We start from the raw sequence: 13,209 nt of genomic DNA, 5'->3' as shown, positions 1-13,209 counted from the left end.
ATTTATAGATACCTTATTCTTTACTAGAATAACTTATTACTGGTTTCATGACATAACAGCACGTGCGAAAGTTCCTAATAAGAAAAATTGCTCTCAACTACAACGGCTCAATGCCAGCCATGTTTCGTTTTATGCGATGTAGTCGTCGGTGCTGAGGATGTTGATCGTCTGATTTAACGTGCTGTGGTGACCAAGGTGGTGACTACACGAAAGCACAGATTCCGTCGCATTTCTGCAGCCGGAAATTCAGTCATGCCCTACGTTTGCGGCACAGTCAAAAACAACAATTTTACAAATATTCCAAAAGTTTCAGCAAGAAACGAATTGCAAAATGCAAATAAAAGTCCAAATTATTTTGCAAAAAAGCTTTTTAAACATTTCAAATTTATTTTGGTTACTAAATATCGAACACAACACCAGAAAATCTTTTTTTTTAATGAGCGGGAATATTCAATTGGACACTGACGCACACATACTAGATAGGCATAGTGCTTCATACAGCATTGTTTTATTGTATGAAACTCTATGCCATGCTAGGAGGGGATGGTACGTCGCGGCTGCGTACGACACAGTCGTCAACGAGCATTCCGTTTAAGTAGACTGCGCTGTAACAATACGTCAGATCACAGAGGAAGGAAAGATAGGAGCGGGCATGCCCAGCCAGCGCACTACGTGAAAAGAGTGGAGGAAATGATATCATGACGGCCATACTCACCGGGCACAATGGCGGCGTTACTATGGTTACATGTTGCGCAGTGAAGCTGGTCTAGCAGTGAGCGGCCGCGGCGGCATATGTGTGTATCCGCAGGTCTCGTGCTGAGCCGTTGCGGACAATATACGTGCTCTGCGCCGCGTTATTGGTTACGCAGTGTTTTCCTGGCAGTTACTGTACTCTTAGCAACGTTTACAAAACTTTTCGTCCACTACGGGGCCTGAACAATGCGTAGAACGAGCGCATATCTGTGTCGTGCGGCGGATGAAGCATTTGAAGTGTTCAGCGAAATTTCGTTGGGCACCATGACTAAGCCGAACGACGACGAACGCCTTGCAGGTCAGCGACGGTTGGACAGTGCTCCTGTTTGTGGCAATGGACGAAACTGTTGTGCCCAGCAAGACACAATGAGGATCATGTGCACATACGTAGTTTTGTGTTCGGTATGTGTACAGTAACAACTTGCATGTGCGTAATAAAACTTTTTTTTTCTGTACCGCTTGTTATACTCGCCCCGAGCATTGTAATCTCAACGTTAGAGCAACCGCATTCAAGTGTCACTCGCACCGTGCTTTAAGTCACCACGGTCGCACAATGCTGACGCCGGTGAGTTTCACGCGGAACACGGGCACAGTGGCTGGGCGCTGCGTGGGCCTCGTGTCGGAATGCAACCGTAGAAGAAGGCGCACGACCGATCGTGATGTCTGTACAGTGCGTCTATTAATGACGTGAAAACACTCACCGTTGTCAGTACATCTAGCGCGCGTTCTCTTGTACTAGCTTCGTTGTCGGCGAGCTGTTACTCGCTGGTAATACCACAGAACACCTACCAGAACAGCGCTGGCCCAAAGTGTTCAGCGCCGTTCCATTACTAGTTTCGGATCGTCACCCAGTGCGCGCTGCGCTGCCCACGTGCCTTCCAAGCCGGAGAGAGAGTCACCCAGTGAACAAGAACCCTTCTAGTACACTCTAGTCACGCCTATATGCTCAACGCCTCCTCTAGAAGATGCCTGCCGCATGAGAAGAAAAACGGCTACCACACCCTTCCTCTCTTTTATTTTAGAATGTTCTTGGTCGCTAGCGTCACCTGTGGCGGACGGTGCAACAACGCAACATTTTGCATAGCCTCCGAAATAGCGGTGTACAGTTGCAGGTCTCGAACAACTCTCGACTCAAGAACAACTCTCAAGCACAGTTAAAGCTCGTCACATAGCCGATAAGCAAGAACGTCACAATTTTTGTTTTGAAGTAGACACCTAGCTAACAACAATGCAAAACTTTCGTTTATCCATGAGTCGCTAAAACGCTGCATTCACACAAGATTTATTATTCTTCGTCTTTGGGACGACTGCAAGTGCACTTTACGATGGACTTCAGCTAAAAAGCGGCCCCTACACCGACATGATTCTGGCGAAGAGGGGCTACGAGGACGATACAGCCAAGTGCTCGACCTCATCTTATTGCGGTACATATACAGGCGAGTAAGGCCAAATGTTTCTGTAGACAGTGCTAGGCAAACGTACAAGCAAATGCGCTAACAAAGTGGGACAAACCACCCTTTGAGCACGAGCATGATGTACGTGCACGGGCTAGCCTATGCGGATAGCAGACAACGCAGGGAGCAATCCACGCTAGGTGCGCTTCAGCCTGTGGCCACCAGGCGGCGCATGGAGGAAGTAAAGCCTAAGGTCCCTAGATAGAAACTTATTAAAATGTCCAGAGTACCTAGGCCTTACCTAGGCCAACCCCTTCCGCTTCATTTCATTTATTTTACCCTCAATCGCACATAGCTTTACAGAGGGGAGTGGGGTACAGAAAAAAAAACTATAACCAAGAGCAAACATAGTAACATCAAAATAATAAAAATTACAAAACATGAAAATTCGATGTTAGGCAGTACAATGAATGTACGTGTAAGTATCATCAGAATGGGGCAAACAGAGTACAAAATTATATATGTACAATATACACTTTCACGTGTCATCACGTAAGTAATTCTGTACTGTAGATGAGAACAAGTCGTGACTTGAAATGGAAATCATGTCCGAGGGAAGGTGGTTCCAGTCGTTGGATGTGCGTGGGACGATGGAATGATGAAAAGTGTTAGTGCGGCAGCTAATGACGTGTACCTTATGTTGATGATATGAACGAGCTGAGTAATAGGCAGGAGTGGTAATGAACTGAGCTTTCAAAAGTGGATGATTGAATATCTTGTGAAAAAGTATGAGACGAGATGCTTTCCGACGTGATTCAAGTGACTGTAGTGAAAGGCTGTGTTTCATTGACGTAATACTGCTAGTGCGATGGTAGTTAGATAGAATGAAGCGTGCTGCGTTATTCTGTACCATTTCAAGCGAGTGAGTCAAGTTCAGTTGAAAAGGATCCCAAATGGAGCATGCATATTCAAGTTTTGGACGAACTAGTGTTTTATACATGGTTAGTTTCACGGCTTGAGGGGCACGGCTAAAGTTGCGTCGTAGGTACCCTAGCATACGGTTGCTGTTGTTAATAACATAGGTAATATGATGTTTTCCGTTGAGTCAGATGTTATATGAATCCCCAAGTATTTATACGAAGTTACAGACTCTAGATCAACGTAATTTAAGATGTAGTTAACAGGGGGTCCGGTAGTTTGTGAGATACGTAAAACTTTACATTTGTTAGTGTTGAGGTCCATGCGCCAAGTTCTACACCAGCTGGCAATATTATTAATGTCACTTTGCAAAGAACTAGCGTCAGAGTTAGATGAAATTTCTCGGTAAACAACGCAGTCATCGGCGAAAAGGTGAATCGAAGAAGTTACAACATCGGGTAAATCGTTAATATAGATAAGGAATAGTAAAGGGCCCAACACAGAACCCTGGGGCACACCAGAAGTAACGGGAGAAGAGGGTGAGCTGTAGTTGTAAGCAACAACAAATTGTGAGCGATTAATTAAGAAAAACTCGATCCAAGCAAGAATGCCGCCTTCAATATTAGGGGTCCTAAGCTTATATAGTAGTAGGTGATGATTAATCTTGTCAAAAACCTTCGAAAAGTATAAAAAAAATGCAGTCGACCAGTGAACTCCGATCTAGAATGATATGTAACGAATGGGTAAAACAAAGCAACTGTGTTTCCCATGAGAATGACTTCCTAAATCCATGCTGTGACGTGCTAAAGAACGATTTTGATTCTAGAAAGTTGACCAAGTAAGAGAAGATTATGTGCTCCAAAAGTTTGCATGGTATAGAAGTAAGTGAAATAGGTCGGTAATTAGTAACAGAATGCTTGTTTCCTGATTTGTGTAGCGGAACCACCTTTGCCTCTTTCCAAACGCGTGGCGCCACACCTTCATTCAAAGACTGTCGGAATATTTTACACAGGAATATAGATGAGGCATGCTTAGTTTCTTTAAGGATTCTTGCGTTTATGTTGTCAACACCACAAGCAGAGGATATTCTTAGTGATTCAATTAGTTTTACAATTCCATGGGCCTCAGTGACTATAACAGCCGTTGATGGATAGTTGCGCGCTGGTAAAGAGACGGTAGCAGAAGTGGACGACCCTGAAAAGTTCCGGACAAAATTTTCGTTCAGACGTGCTGCACACATCTCGGAAGATACGGGAAGGCCGTCCGAGTCAACAAGTACGATTTCACTGTCGTTGGTATTTGTAATAGTTTTCCAAAACTTTCTAGGGTTGCTTACAAGCATTGATGGCAGAGTGTTAGATAGAAAGTTAGCCTTAGCATCCGAAACTGCTGACGAGTAAACTCGCGCAGCACTTTCGTAGGAGCGCCAGCGTTTCTCCGTACTCTGGAGTTTCGCAGCACGAAACAAGCGTTTCTTTTTGTTAGAAAGTCGCTTTAGGTATGTATTGTACCAGGGTGAGCAAGAGCTCACAGGTATAGACTTTAAGGGAACAAAGGTACGAGTAAGTTCGTAGATTTTGTTAACAAACAGATCCCAGTTTTCCTGCACGGTTCTATTATCAAAGTCATGTAAATAAGTGTCGTAAAATAGAGAGAGTTCGACGTTGATTGCCTCAAAGTTTGCAGCATTGTAGTTATAGATAACCTTGCGTTTCTTAGTAGCAGTTGGCATGCTGTTGCGTATGTAAAAATGTAGCAAACAGTGATCGCTGAGACCAGGAAGTGAGTTTAGTGCATGAATGTTGTCGGGCATTGTTGTAAGAATCAAGTCAAGAATGTGTGATGAAGAATTGGTGACGCGAGTTGGGTTATTCACCATCTGCGTAAAATTAAACAGGTTGCAAGTATCGAGAAAACTTTGGCCATTTGAAGAAAATGGTACGACGTCTGGTAACGATGACGCCCACATTATGGTAGGATAGTTGAAGTCACCGAGAATAGTTATCGAAGAAGATGGGTACCGCATTGTAATTTCATTAATGTTATCGTGAAACTCCTGAACAAAGCTGATGTCTGTATCTGGAGGGCGGTAACAGACGCCAAGAACAAGCGTTTTATTATTCACAACCAACCCGCACCATATCACTTCCAATGTAGACGTCACGTTTATAAGAAAGGACTTGAAACGCTTCGAAATGGCAAGCAAAGTACCACCACCTTGTCTTCCATCTCTATCGCGGCGGTAAATGTTCAATGATTTGAAAGTAGTAAAAATTTCGTTATCGCAAACATGAGCATTCAACCAAGTCTCGGTCACGGCAATCACGTCGGCTTCACAAGAATCAATAAAAGCGTCAAAAGCGTCCCGCTTTCCCATTATACTACGGATGTTCGTGTAGAGCACCGAAATAGGACGTGATACGATACTGCCACTTCCCCTTGCTGATTGTTATGAGGAGGCATTAGATATCCGCGCACGTAACAAAAGTGCGGCATCAGGCAATAAACGTGCGTGAAGGTCATGGCTGTGATCGGAAGTTGAGTGCGCCCTATTTTCGATGCGCGATTCGCTGCCATTACTGCGAGAATGCGCAGTAGTCTCGCGAACAATGCCCGCGGAAGCATCATAACAATAGTTTCTGTGGTTAACAACGAGCTTGTCGTAACAAAGCTGAAAAGCGGGTCGGCCAGGCAATGATTTTGCATAATTGTGCAGCATCTGGCGCGCTGTTCTTGTAGCCTGACAGTAGACCTCCGATACAGAGACTTTATGACTTCTCAACTTAGATCGACGTGCCAGCACAAGTTCTTTTGCTTTAAGGCTTGCAAATTTTACTATCACTGGTCGAGTTTTCTCGCGTATATATGGACCACCTAAACGATGGGCCTTTTCTACTGCATTCGGGTCGAACTCGGCGCCTAGGCTACTAAAGAGCAAGTTGGTAAGTGCCTCTTCAGTAGCTTGCCAGGTCTCATTTTTATCGGGCATACCGAAAAACACTAAGTTGCACCTTCGGGCTCTGTCCTCGAGGTCGTTTAGACGGGACACCAATGCGTCATTTGTTTGAGTGATGCTGCCGATAGCTTCATTCGTGACCTGCAATTCCTTCTCAATGTCCGCAACCGAGTTAGTCCGCAGTTCAACCGTCGAAAGCCGCCTTTAAATCTCGCATAATTTGCTCGCCACAAGTTGCTGGTTGGCTTTCACCTCGTCGATCGCCTTTGCCAAATTGAACTGCTCAACGGCAGATGAATCACAGCGGGCACTTATCTTAGAAAGCATTGCCATAACTTCTTTATGACGCGCATCAGAAGAAGCTGTGTTCTCGACATCATCTAGTGGCCCAGGGGTCTTTTTTGGAGGCCCTGGGTTTGCTTCAACGTCACCGCAACACAAGAGTAGCGAGCAAAGGGCGTTAGTACACTCTCGCGACAAGACGTATAACACCTGTGGGCGTGGAAGCAGCAGTAAACAACGGTTACTTGTCTTCTTAGCATATAATGAATCGGTTTCACCAACCTGTATAACGTGAAAGCGAAGCTCGTAAGCCATTGCCACAGTTGTGCTGCCTCCACGCCCACTAAACCACTGACGTTCGCTGTTGCCGCTTTTGTTGCTTGATAATAACGATGTCTCTGACGATGACGATGTCCCGAATGGCCTGGAAAGCCCAGGTGTGTCAGCGCAGGCACTCGGATCCGTAGAAAAGCCGCAGTCTTCTGGAAACTGCAGCTGTTTGGCAGGGGTGTCAACCGGCCTTCTGGAGTGAACCACAAGCGGCAGCCAGACCAAGACGACCTGTATAACGTGAAAGCGAAGCTCGTAAGCCATTGCCACAGTTGTGCTGCCTCCACGCCCACTAAACCACTGACGTTCGCTGTTGCCGCTTTTGTTGCTTGATAATAACGATGTCTCTGACGATGACGATGTCCCGAATGGCCTGGAAAGCCCAGGTGTGTCAGCGCAGGCACTCGGATCCGTAGAAAAGCCGCAGTCTTCTGGAAACTGCAGCTGTTTGGCAGGGGTGTCAACCGGCCTTCTGGAGTGAACCACAAGCGGCAGCCAGACCAAGACGACCTGTATAACGTGAAAGCGAAGCTCGTAAGCCATTGCCACAGTTGTGCTGCCTCCACGCCCACTAAACCACTGACGTTCGCTGTTGCCGCTTTTGTTGCTTGATAATAACGATGTCTCTGACGATGACGATGTCCCGAATGGCCTGGAAAGCCCAGGTGTGTCAGCGCAGGCACTCGGATCCGTAGAAAAGCCGCAGTCTTCTGGAAACTGCAGCTGTTTGGCAGGGGTGTCAACCGGCCTTCTGGAGTGAACCACAAGCGGCAGCCAGACCAAGACGACCTGTATAACGTGAAAGCGAAGCTCGTAAGCCATTGCCACAGTTGTGCTGCCTCCACGCCCACTAAACCACTGACGTTCGCTGTTGCCGCTTTTGTTGCTTGATAATAACGATGTCTCTGACGATGACGATGTCCCGAATGGCCTGGAAAGCCCAGGTGTGTCAGCGCAGGCACTCGGATCCGTAGAAAAGCCGCAGTCTTCTGGAAACTGCAGCTGTTTGGCAGGGGTGTCAACCGGCCTTCTGGAGTGAACCACAAGCGGCAGCCAGACCAAGACGACCTGTATAACGTGAAAGCGAAGCTCGTAAGCCATTGCCACAGTTGTGCTGCCTCCACGCCCACTAAACCACTGACGTTCGCTGTTGCCGCTTTTGTTGCTTGATAATAACGATGTCTCTGACGATGACGATGTCCCGAATGGCCTGGAAAGCCCAGGTGTGTCAGCGCAGGCACTCGGATCCGTAGAAAAGCCGCAGTCTTCTGGAAACTGCAGCTGTTTGGCAGGGGTGTCAACCGGCCTTCTGGAGTGAACCACAAGCGGCAGCCAGACCAAGACGACCTGTATAACGTGAAAGCGAAGCTCGTAAACCATTGCCACAGTTGTGCTGCCTCCACGCCCACTAAACCACTGACGTTCGCTGTTGCCGCTTTTGTTGCTTGATAATAACGATGTCTCTGACGATGTCCCGAATGGCCTGGAAAGCCCAGGTGTGTCAGCGCAGGCACTCGGATCCGTAGAAAAGCCGCAGTCTTCTGGAAACTGCAGCTGTTTGGCAAGGGTGTCAACCGGCCTTCTGGAGTGAACCACAAGCGGCAGCCAGGCCAAGACGACCTGTATAACGTGAAAGCGAAGCTCGTAAGCCCTTGCCACAGTTGTGCTGCCTCCACGCCCACATTGAAGTCTCCTTATTCACTTGAAAGGTGAGGCGGATTCTCTGGGGACATTTCTGCAAGACAGAATCAAGACATTTCAGTTAATAAACTGCATTACTTCCACGCCTTTTACATGAGGAGATACTTCCACTCATTTGACACATTTACGAACATAATATCGAATCCTCACAATACAGGGCATCTGTTTCTCTTCTCTATACCAGTTCATTGTTGAAAAAAAAAGTTACGTACATGATGCAATAAACATACACCTGCTTGCCTGGTATACGGCACGCAGAACTTTGTTGCACAATGTCCAGAGTACCTTGGCCAACCACTTCTGCTTCAATTGAAAGGTGGGGCGTATCCTCTGGGGACATTTCTACAAGATAGAAGCCAGCCATCTCGGTTAATTAGAAGCATTACTTCCACGTCTACACCATGAATGTCACCGCAATCGTACCTTGAGAATCACTCACATGAGATCCGTGAAAGTAGCAATGGTCATGTTCTATTGAGCTGCTGTCAATGCTCATGCCATTTCCTAAAAATGTCGTTCACAAATGAGCAGACACTATAAAATCAAACGAGACAAGGGTAGTACAATTGATTGAAATGCCGTTTTATTCAACCATTCTAGCAGCTGCTTTCACTTAAACCACTCCAAAAAAGTCGACACTTTGTTAACAAACTTTGAAGTCTCCTTATACGCCAACCTAGCAAATTCATTGCACTCATTGTATTAGTGTTTCTATGTTTATTGTCACACACTTCCTCAACTCCGGCATCTGAACACAAAACTAGCATGTATGCCACACTGATCGGATGCCTGATGAATACGTGAGACACAACATTGCTTCGAGTCTTACGCGTATGCTTTTATGTACACATAATCACAATCAATGGACACATTCCTTTTTACTGTGTGCGCGTAACATTTGTCGCTACAAATATGGAAAAGGGCGCGTCGATTGCACAAACCAGAGACCATGTTCAGCTGTGCAAATTAAGGCAGGGCAGTTGAAGTTCATGCAACAGTGCACGTAATATTGCTGCAAGATTTAAACACGCACAAAAGGAAAACAAAATGCATTGGATTTTGTTGCATTCCCTCCAACTGCTACCACGTGGATTGCATGCAAATATGCGTACACGTGTTTTATATGTGCACCAAAATGCATTTCTAACTTGGTGAAATGAAGCGCTATAAACGGACCAACAAAAAGAGAGACACAGAGGAGAAATGACTGCATTTTCAACTGTTTGCAGTAGCAAGGAGCGCACAACCCTTAAATGCTGTTTGCTGCCAAGCGGCTGTCATTTCGAAACTCCGAATCCGTAATGCGTCATTTCAGCAATGGTGGCTTCAGCTTATGACAATCAGTTTTCGATTAGGGGATGTCCGAAGCACTCGATGGCCCCAACGGGCAATGCACAAACAACCAACACGGAGGGCCAGGTGCCCCAAGCACCGGTCTCAGCGGCTCACAAAGCTTCGATGCGGTCGCTAACCCCTGTCGTCACTTACACATGACAACATTAACGCAACTGATCATGCGGCGTGCTTCATACATGCGTAAATCTTTAATGAGTCCCTTTGCTGCAGCCCCAGAAAGTTATATTGTAAAATTATGCGTAACGCACAAAGCATGCGACTTTTCCCGCATTAGTGCATGCGAGTCCGTAAGAAATACACCGTGTTATTCGAACAAAGTGATTAGCTCTTGCAAGTGATTCCTTGTAACGTATTGATGACATAAATAACGTTAAAACTGAATTTTCTCTCTCTCCGTACATGTTGATTTTTTTCACAGTCTATCGATTTCTTGCGAATGCACAATGTTCTTTAATTCAAACGTGAAGACAAAACATTCCTGTGCCGGCGCTACCACTCACAAATAAAGTGGGGGTAGGGGGGGAGGGGTTTGGGATGGTATGCTGGCAATGCAAACTAGCAATCTTGCAGCATCGCGTGAAAGCGAGATCAGCTGTGATGCATTTTTACTCCACTGCGCCTTTCAGTGTAGTCATCCCGTGCTCACCGCAGGAACCAAATATCGGTCGCGCACAGCCCGACAATCTCTTTCAGTAGCTATGTTCAAGTTGCTATGTTTGTTTGTCTACCTAAAAACTAAACGTGTAATGCTCCTACAAGATATCGAGCAGTGCGATTATTTAGATAATGCAGCACGAGTAATACAAACAGCGCAATGACATACCTGAAAGCAGAGGTCTTTTCGTGCGCCTTCGCTGCCGGGAAGGCTTAAAAAGCGTTGGCACAGCGTCGCGTCTGAGCTTCTTTACGCCGCGTTCAAGAGCAAGTGGCTCAAACTGGTCTGGCGTGAAGTGCTCCTGAAAGTGCAGTCATTTCAGCTGTATTAAACCGTACATGCATACGCACAAATATTTGTAACGAAGGTCACGTACTAGACGCGCGTTGGGTAGCGTTTCAACAAAAGCCGATAAATCAACTCACCTCGCAAAGCCGCGTCGACGGCGTTGCACGGAAGTCCTCACGTGAAATGTTTTGTAGCCACACTTCACGGCGTGCACTATTCCGGATGCCACGAGGTATGTTGAAGAGCGAGAAACCATCTTCTGTTTTGTTGCTGCAGCCTACAGCACAACAACCCGGCATTGTTGAAAAATTGGCAAGTACCTAACGTATTCAAGATCCACTGCGAAGCATGCTTGGCCGAGCGACTTCGCGCCAATTGTAACGCTCCTCATAGAGAAAAGAAAAGACAAGAGAGGACACTCAGCGAAACCTGGCCTTGGGGAGTGCGTCACGAATACGTAACGAACTAGTGCTCTCACCACACGACAGAGGACGCAAGCGCAAAAAAAAAAAAACTGTTAAAATCAATGCAACAGAATTGTTTTCGCAAAATAATAATTATACGCCCAAATTTGGTATGTTCTTTATACATAAAAACAATTTATTCAATACACCTTACGCGATTATTTTTTTTCAGCCGTACTGTCATAAACACCATCCACCCATGGCGACAAGCCCATGCATGACTGACAGCGAGAAGCTTTCGTCGCTTTCGTCAACGTCGGCTGCGTCGGTGTTTTTGTGCGTGAGATATCAGGTGAGGCACGTTTTCAAGCGAAGCTTGTTGAATGACATGTTGTTGGGCTTGTTGGGTCATTTTTTCAGAAAACGGTTACACCTGCGCGAATAAGACACCATGCAACAAACATAGAAAGATGCACACACACGTTGCGCTTCGTGTGTGCGAGTTTGTTTCTTACGTGGCGTCTCATTCACGCAGTTGTAACCTTTTTCTGAAGCTTGTAAGAACGGGGAGGTTCGCTAAAAAGAAAGTTTGTGGCTCTATGCGGTGGCTAGACGGGAACATTGTGCAACGTATGCAGTATAGCAAAGGCGGCACGGCGTCAAGCCGAGGCGACGCGTGCCGCGTCTGCCACGGACGCGAGCGTCTGTGCGCTGAGCATAGCTGGGCAGCTAGGTCATAGGCTCTGTGGTTGGTTGCGAAACTTTATTGAGGTCCTGCAAGGCGCGCGTCAGCGTGCAGCGGGCGTCTCCCACGTCGGGACCGTTAGGCCAAGCCTATCGGCCGCTCCGCGGGCCTGCTGGACGGCCCAAAGTTGGTCGGCCAGGAGGGAGCTGCGAAGGGCCGCCTCCCACCTGACCGATGTAGTGTTGGGGTTAGTGTACATTGCCTTGCACTCCCAGAGCATGTGCGCCAGCGTGGATACATCCCCACATTCGGGGCAAGCGTCATTGGGGAACACGTCAGGATAAATAGCGTGAAGGGATCTCAGGTTAGGGTACGTGTCGGTCTGCAATAGTCTGAGCGTAAGGGCTTGTGGCCTATTAAGATTTGGATGAGGGAGTGGATATAGTCTCCGCGCGAGGTAAAAATATTTTGTTATTTCGTTGTACGTGGCAGGCGCGTCCCTGTTTTCCGCAACCCCGTTGGCCCCGAATCGTTGCCCGGAACCCGCGCGGTCGGTAAGTGCGCGCGCGGCCTCGTGGGCAGACTCGTTGAGGTTGGGGGGAGCGCCTTGGACCTGTCCAACATGTGCAGGAAACCAAATCAGTACGTGGTGCTTGATGCCGTCGCGGCCACCACTTTGGAGCACGCGCAGGGCTTTCTTGGAGATTACACCGCGCTCGAAAGCGCGAATAGCTGACCTAGAGTCACTATAGATGACCTCCCTCTCACCTTCCAGGATGGCCAGGGCGATGGCCACTTGCTCGGCAACCGCCGGATCGTCAGTGTGAACCGATGCGCAGTTGGTGATTTGTTGTTTGGAGTCGACGACGACTGCGGAGAAGGCGCGGCTCCCACGGTACGCGGCCGCATCGACAAAGCTGACGCCGTGCTCCTCACTGTGAATCTGCTTGAGAAGAGTGGCAGCTCTAGCCCGTCGCCTACCACGATTGTGTTCGGGATGGACATTCCTCGGTATCGGTGCCACGGTGATGAGGTCACGAATCTCACGGGGTACCTGTCTCATCTTCTCGTCCACTTCAGCCGGAGAGTGACCGAGCTCTCGGAGTATATGTCTGCCGGTCTGGGAGCTCGAAAGGCGCGCGAGCTGGGCCCGCTCCTGCGCTTCGGCAATCTCCTCCAACGTATTGTGTACTCCGAGCTGGAGCAGGCGCTCGGTGCGCGTCCTGATCGGGATACCGAGGGCCCGCTTGGTAATCTTTCTGAGCAAGACGTTGATCTTGTCACGCTCGGCACGCTGCCAATTGTGCATGGCCGCGACATATGAAAAGTGGCAGAGCACAAAGGCATTGACCAGGTGGATTAGGTTGTCTTCCTTGAGGCCTTGGTAGCGGTTGGCCACCCGCCGAACCAGCCGAACCGCGTTATCCGTCTTGGCGGCGAGCTTGAGTATAGTCTTGCCGTTGGAACCATTGGACTCGATGGTCATG

The 13,209-nt window shown here is 47.7% G+C and overlaps 1 protein-coding gene across 1 annotated transcript in view; it reads right to left on the bottom strand.

Moving 5' to 3' along the window:
- The window catches only part of LOC142768289 (uncharacterized), an 81,780-nt gene extending 73,082 nt beyond the window's left edge, over positions 1 to 8,698 (bottom strand). The window contains exon 1 of the mRNA XM_075870249.1: positions 8,620 to 8,698. Within this exon, the coding sequence (XP_075726364.1) occupies positions 8,620 to 8,698 (79 nt within the window). The remainder of the gene's footprint in view (positions 1 to 8,619) is intronic.
- Positions 8,699 to 13,209: the final 4,511 nt, after the last annotated feature.

This window comes from Rhipicephalus microplus, chromosome 8 (assembly GCF_043290135.1).
Source record: "Rhipicephalus microplus isolate Deutch F79 chromosome 8, USDA_Rmic, whole genome shotgun sequence".
Lineage (NCBI taxonomy): Eukaryota > Metazoa > Arthropoda > Arachnida > Ixodida > Ixodidae > Rhipicephalus > Rhipicephalus microplus.
The sequence above is the reverse complement of the archived record's forward strand: the minus strand, read 5'-3'. Positions and strand labels throughout refer to the sequence as shown.